General features: G+C 32.4%; 1 protein-coding gene across 1 annotated transcript; it reads left to right on the top strand.

The window, feature by feature from the left end:
• Positions 1-191: 191 nt before the first annotated feature.
• On the top strand, positions 192-7,818 carry LOC120623711 (beta-1,4-mannosyltransferase egh). The gene is made up of 3 exons (XM_039889893.1): positions 192-387; positions 644-1,448; positions 2,305-7,818. Exons 2-3 carry the CDS (start codon positions 645-647, stop codon positions 2,875-2,877), a joined length of 1,377 nt encoding a protein of 458 aa, XP_039745827.1. The 5' UTR covers positions 192-387; position 644; the 3' UTR covers positions 2,878-7,818.
• Positions 7,819-8,043: the final 225 nt, after the last annotated feature.

The following is an 8,043-nucleotide window of genomic DNA, read 5'->3' on the forward strand; positions in this document are numbered from 1 at the left end:
GAAACTTGAAGTCGATATACTTCACTGGATATCTCCGTTATATTTTCGCGTTTATGGGTCTGTGACATTTTTCGAACCTGTTTGTATTCTCATTGGTGAAATCCGTTTATCCAGGGTTAACGGTCTGTGGTCTATTTTGTTTAAATAATCTGTAATCTGGGTTTTTTTTCATGGACTCATTTCTGTGTGGTGGGGTGTGTGCTAAGTTCATGAAATAATATATATTAATAAAATAAAATTATTTGCATTGCATTTGCAAAAAATCTGATAGACAAAATATTTAAATGTGAAATCCAGTGCCTAAAATATTTTTTGGGTGTTTACAGTGTAACATAGTTGATAGTTCCAGTGGACTGTGATATTTGGTGGACTTTTTAAGGCAATCATGTATGTACAAAGTAATTTTAATGTTTTACTTATATTTGGCTGAAGATAAGTAGGCTTCTTTTAATAAGGATTTGAGACTAAGTGGAAAAGAAAAAAAAAAAATTTAAAATATTTTGTTAAGCCTACCGTTTATTTTTGACATTGCTGATACTTCATAGGAGTATAGGAAAATAAGAACTTGCTAAAATATATTTAGCGAATTACTTTTTTATAAAAAAAATATAGAAATCGATCAATACCTGTATTTTTGTTTCAGAATGCTTAGAGGAAGAGTGCAACATTTATTTCACTGTACATTTTTTATATCATTTATATTTTTATTTCTGGTGTTTGCGGGGGCTATAAATCTAGATGATAAAGAAAAACCCTATGTTGATCCTTGGGAAACATATGGCATCTATGGAACCCTAACATTGTATATATTAAGGCTTTTAACATTGCTTACTATACCTCAAGTCCTCTGTAATTTTGGTGGACTGACATTATTTAATGCATTCCCAGGAAAAGTTAAATTAAAAGGATCTCCACTACTATCACCATTTATTTGTATAAGGGTTGTAACTAGAGGTGATTTCCCTAAGTTAGTGAGAGACAATGTAACAAAAAATATGAATACATGTTTAGATGTTGGTATGGAGAACTTCATGATAGAGGTTGTAACAGATAAAGCTATAAACCTGCCTAAACATAGAAGAGTAAGAGAAGTAGTTGTGCCTGCTGAGTACAAAACTAAAACTGGTGCTTTATTCAAATCAAGAGCACTGCAATACTGTTTGGAAGACAAGGTTAACATCTTAGCAGATACTGATTGGATCGTACATTTGGATGAAGAAACTCTTTTGACAGAAAACTCTGTTCGAGGTATATTAAACTTTGTACTAGATGGTCAACATCAATTTGGACAAGGTCTTATTACTTATGCCAATGATCATATAGTTAATTGGCTTACAACATTGGCTGATAGTTTTCGTGTTGCTGATGATATGGGAAAGCTCAGATTTCAGTTCTACATATTTCACAAGCCACTCTTCAGTTGGAAAGGATCCTATGTTGTTACCCAAGTAAGTTTTACACATACGTAATTAATTACTTGCTGATGCTTGCATTCTTATATATTGTTTTTACAAATCCTGTAGGAACAGTTGGTTTTCTGTGATAAAAAGTTGCATTTGTCATTGTTTCCATAACACCCTAAACCCATTGAGCCCTAAACAGTTATACAGATGCTACAATTAAATTTTACATGTTATTGATATATAAATATTAATTAACAAAAATGCAATATATTTTAAATTACAAAATCAGTGAATAATTGAATTCAGTAGATAATAGTAATTCTGATAATACACATGTATCATTATGTATATATGTATATGTTTACAAAAATTGCATCTTTATATATAGAAGTTATTACTATGTCTAATATACTTACTCCTTCTTGTGGTTTCATTAATAGGATACTTTTTAATTTTAAATTATTATTTATTTATTATATATTGTCTTTTTAATCATGTAATTTAAATATGCCAACATTATATTATTGTTGCTGATTAGTTATTTAATTATTTCCAGTGATAATATTATTTTTACTTTTTATAACAAACCTATTGTGATAGACATAGGTGGGTCATATAGCAGGGCAATGATTATTTCGAAAAATACAACTTGAAACTTACTAATAAGCTATTTAATTATTTTTAAGCTTTTCCGTTTTAAATAAAAAGATGAATCTATTTACATCATTCAATTATCCTATAATATTAAAACAAAAAGTGGGTATTATACCCATAATTAGTTATAGAAAGTTCCATAAATTTTGGGTTCCATTAAGTTTTGGGTATATTATATTATTATCCAAGTGCATATATATATTTATAGTATAGTTTACATAAATGTTAATGATATTTTTTTTTCTAGGTGTGTGCAGAAAAGAAAGTATCTTTTGATAATGGTCTTGATGGTTCAGTTGCAGAAGACTGTTACTTTGCTATGAAAGCTTACGTTCAAGGCTATACATTCAATTTTGTTGAAGGAGAAATGTGGGAAAAATCCCCATTTACACTGTGGGATTTCATGCAACAAAGAAAACGGTGGATTCAAGGTATTCTATTAGTTGTACATTCAAAAGAGATACCTCTCGTAAATAAGGTTTTTCTAGCAATATCTTGTTATTCTTGGGTCACACTGCCATTTTCTACCAGCAATATTTTACTTGCTGCATTTTGTCCCATACCTTGCCCACATCTTTTAGACTTAATATGTGGGTTTATAGGTGCTGTAAATATTTACATGTACATATTTGGTGTTATTAAGTCATTTCCAATACACAGATTTGGCCCTCTTAAGTTTGTCATGTTTGTTGGAGGTGCATTAGCAACAATCCCATTTAATATTGTAATTGAAAATATTGCAGTTATATGGGGTGTGCTAGGCAAAAAACACAAATTTTACATTGTTAACAAGGAAGTCAAGATTCCAACCACAGTATGATTATTAGTTTAAAAGAAAAAACACAAAGCAGTTATATTGCACAAATTACTTAATATTATTATTCATTTTATGAATGTTGAATTTTGAGTGAATTATAATGTGATTCCTTTTTATATCAAAAATTGAACATGAACAAGTGATCAGTCACCTATTCTTTGTTACCAAAGACTTAAGTTTTGTAAGTAATATTTTTTAGTTATGTCTTACTAGAATGGTCCATCCTTTGAAATGTTGTTTATTTTTATACTTATGTAAACATTTGTGTGAAATCTTTGTATGTGTATTTTCCGTTCTACATTTTGGCTCCTAAGGAAGACATATTTTTTGATAAGTTTGTTATTGTTATGTTTCTATCTAATATTTTATATGTGGGTAAGTATTTTTGTAAGTAGGGCTTTTAACACTAATGTTAAATAGTTGTAAAACACCCAAATCAGCACATTATATAAATGTGAAAGCATGATAATATAGCACAAAATATTATATAATAATTTGCAATTCTATAGCGATTGTTTAAATCGTCAGTTTAGTAATCAGTTATGATTTTTGAATATTCACAATAAATAATCTTTAAAGATTGAGTTTTTTACAGATTTACTTTTTCAACATGTTATTTTTTGCTTCATGGATGTACTTAACTAATAAAAAAAAATTACAGATTTGTGAGATAGTGAATAGCACACAAAATAAAGCTGATATACCTTTGCATTTCTTTTTTAATAGCGTTCACAAAAATGAAAAGTCTGATTTGTTTCTATTATTTCTGTAATAGGTAAACGGAATATGCGATTTAATAATCTAAATAATCTTGATAATACTATTGTCTCATCTTACTCGTAAGACTAGTCGGTTGCGCGATCTCTGCACGACGAAGTGCGACTATCGTCGTCCGAACCCGATAATAGAAGAAAACTATAAATCTAGCAGAAATAAGAGCGAATTAATTGTCCTTAAGAACTAAATATGTCTTTATCGATCTTTTTTCGAAGACGCGTGATTTGTCGATCGAGCGATGTCATTAGCGCGTATAGAGAAGATTTGATCAAGTGCTAATCGCACGTCAATCAACATCGGTGAAAATGATAAGCGCGATCGCATTAAATTATTAATAAGACCATCTTTGAATGCTTTCAATTCTTGTGTTATATTTTACTCAAGTGAGCGATACAAGGCATGGAATAATGAGTTTATCAACCGGTCTATTTAAAATATGTTTTTTTCGTTATATAATAAATAGTTTGCTTCAAAAAACCTTTGTGCTGCAAAATTTGTGTTTTCTTTTCAGTTCTTTATAGTGTGTAGAAATCATACTTGAGTCGACGCAATCGTTTCCGTTCTTTATCACTTACAGGTATCTAACGATCTACGAATAGGTTTAGTACGATAACGCTTATTCTAGTATTTTTTTAATGAATAATGAGTCTTCTATTATGTAGGAGGCAATCGCTTTAAAATAATTTAGATTTAGACTATAACTCAAAAACTTCTTAGACGCCTTTTTATAACACCAAAGTATAGAGTAACATACGAAATCTAAAGATTTTTAGTGCATAATTTTAATTTGGACCCGACCCGATGGAGAGAGATCTTATATGACAAGATTACTCGCCATACCAGTGATCACGATCCTCAGTCATGAGGGAGCGACTAAAGAGAGAGAATTTTAATTTAATCTTGGCAGACTTTTGAGTGAAACTTTTTTATTGGGACATTTCAAAAGAGTAGGCATACCTTATTATTATTAAAGAGTACATTTAATTTATTTAATGGCATATTCTGTAGGTAGGTACAACAGAATAGTGGCGTAAATTTGATTGTGTTATCTTGGGCGGCAATTTTATTTTTGTATCTTTTACGCTGAGAAGCCCAAGGTTGTTCTCTAAATCATTATAATTTAAGTTATGCGTCACTCGGGAGATTACATGGATTTCCCGGCCACCGCGAAGTGCTACACAGACCACATCGCCAGGATATGTGTATTTACGCCACTACGGTAGACCAATATTGTATAGTGAATGTAATAATTTGTATATTTAAAAATTGTCTTGTAACAGTTGTCTCAAGTTCTTTATATTGCACAAAATGTGACTAAGGCTGGCAGTACCTAAATGTTCGTTTTCTGAAATTGTTATCGTATTCGGGCACTCGATTGCAATAAATCAATATAAAATTGATTATAGTATTGGGTACTCCGAATGAGTACTTAAATTTAATCCGGAAAAGGAACATTTTCGTAATCAAGATAGTGTTTTTTGTTTAGTTCATTCAGGCCTTGAATTTTATTATAACTATGTAAATAATGATGTTTATAGATGAAAAGATGTAAGCTGTATTGCGTCCTAAAAGTGAGAATTTAGAACGTTTCTAACTAAGCAATCTGGGCCTTGATTTTCTATGGAGTTCACTAATCACTAAGAACTGTCATTACCTCTTTTTATTTATAAAATTGTTTTGTGTAGTCAATAGTTAAAAAATATTTTGACATCGATCAATACCTATTTGAATACGAACCGAAAACGATCTCGCAAAGAACTGACAGGCAATTTTAGTCAAACTAGCGATTAAAAGTTAACATACTGAAACAAATTAAATGTTCAAAATAAACATTAATATACAGGATGTTAAGATAGTGTGTAATAATTAATAGTGTAATTTTTTTAATTATTTTTGGTCTCCTAGCATTTAGTTGTTTGTAAAAGTATTATTCGCATATTATGGTGTAACTTTTTTTCCTACTGCTGGCGGTCCCCGATTTCTTACATATCCCTACACTAGGCTAGGCTAGAGTGAAAGGAGACATTTTTTCCACGGGGGAGGATACATTTTTTATCGTCTCCCACTGTTTTATTCACTTCGGAGAGTAAATGGGCATGGGCTTCAGGATGAAAATAGTATCCAAATAATATTTGTGTAAAATTAAACGAGGCCAAACTTCTCCTAATCACTTTCCATATCACAAATAGGCATAGGAACAATGACAAGTATAAATTAAAAAATTGATTCCTTGTGAAAATAATTGGGAGATAAATAGTTTGTCTTGTGTCTATGCTAGCAATGCTGACGTTGTTTCCATGCCCCCCGGCCTCGAGGTTTTACGGGCTAACATTTTCCCACTTTTTCTCGCCTGCATTATTGGTAATAAAGTTACGAAGGTTTAAAGTCCATTTATTTTCCTAAACGATAGTATTATAGTTAACTTGTAGGAGGCCAGCATGACCTTTCGTCACTTATCGATTTTTCTTTTTTAATTAAATATACCACAGAACTTACTAGCATATCTATGTTATAGTATGTAATGGTCAAAAAGTATGTACTTCGTTCTCTTAGATATAAATGTATCAATGATTAAGTATCTGAGATAAATTTTCGGCATTGTTAATGTTTTAAACACAATTGACTAGTCATAAAAGTAATTTTAATATTTATAATTATAATTTAAAAGTACCGATATAAACCAGTGTTTTAAAGGTTATTCTATAGATTTCTATGTTCCCCAATCTTACTTGTAAGCGTCAGGTCAAATTCAGGGATCAAAAACAGTGTCAATTGTCGCCCTTTGCGTTAAGTGCTTATGTAATTGCTTCAATTTACTGCCACAGGACACGTCTCCAATTAAAATAGCATACTGTAGTATTTAATACTGGACTTTTAGTATAAGATTTGTAGTAGTTTCTAGTATCGAAATGGTAGTCTCCAATGGCTCAGAACAAGTAAATCTTATACTTAGGTACAGTCCTCGTTGTCGACGAAATTTTAGAAAGATGTAACGTAGATAGAGAGAAGAAGAGAGCAGTGCCTATCTAATACAAATTGCGCGATTTTAATGAGAGTTTTTTTAAGAAGTTTCACTTCTAACACGTGAATCGATCATCACGAGCATCATCCTAGTCTCACTGCTGGGCACAGGTTCTATCATAGGAGAAAGTATTAGAGCGTAGACCCACTACCCTACGGTTGACGGGCTTTACGATTATTATCACACGTTATTGAAAAATAGCCAAGAGCGAGGGCTTAACAAATTTTCCAAGGTACTGGGCCGGACACAGTCAAATGACCCATGTATCGAATCCAGGTTCTCGAAAGGACGTAAACAGTGCTGCACGCGGGTGTTTATTTTTTAGTACGAATACGTTAGGAACGTTGTCGACGATACCGTAATTAAATTTTATCTACAACAAAATACTGCCACAGTGCCATCTAAATCCACTAACGATTAGATACAAGGCGTGATAATGATGCGTATAAAGCATATTGTCTGTTATTCGTACCTGAATGTATCTAATTTTAGACTTCCGTGGGTACCTTTAGGTTAATACTATTGTAGATTATTTAAGTATTTATTGCGTTCCTTAGTAGCTAAAGAATGCTATAAAAGGTGAAAATATGAGTGCTTCCAGATTCTCCTACTGGGTTCTACTGGTAACATCCATTAAGTAAACTCTGATAAACAATATAAATATTACAATATAGGTATATGTACCTTTTTTTTTCTCAAGACATGATACAGTTCCTAGGTCTGGTCCATTTTGCTGTTGTCGGATTGTGACCAGTGTTTTTACCATGTTCTACACATTTCGTCGACGTTCCCGGCGCAATGGTGTTATATATGGGAAGTCCCGGGTCCGATCGCCGGCCAGGCGGTTTGGGAATATATAATTTCTGAATTTTCACTGGTCTGGTCTGGTGAGTCTTTTGCTGTGGCTAGTTACCACAATAAAATGTGCGCCAAGCGACAGCATTCCGAATTCCGCGCAGAAATCGATTACGGGCATTTAACGGGTTTACGGGAACCTAGTAGGAGCATGAGGAATTACCTAGAAACCCTAGCTAGTTTTTAAAGTGCGTGGTTGTAATTGAGTATTGATTATTTGGCACCTCATAATGATAGGTAATTATTAATTGTATCGAATAAAAGTGAATGCGGATTGCATATAACAGATATTCTTGTGTTTTATTTTGTTTAAAACCGGTTAAATTGGGAATTGGGTTCTTACATTCTGCCCACTTTAATGTAGTTTTATCAATAGCCTATATAGCAGCTGAGGCCTAAGGCCAATAAGGCCCTCGCCCAACAATAGGGTTTGCCCGAAATCACCGCGATGGGCAGACGGTTTGGTGATCGCAGTAGATGGGAAAAGAAGGGGTGGTGACAAATGTTTTCCGATT

Source organism: Pararge aegeria, chromosome 5 (genome assembly GCF_905163445.1).
Source record: "Pararge aegeria chromosome 5, ilParAegt1.1, whole genome shotgun sequence".
NCBI lineage: Eukaryota > Metazoa > Arthropoda > Insecta > Lepidoptera > Nymphalidae > Pararge > Pararge aegeria.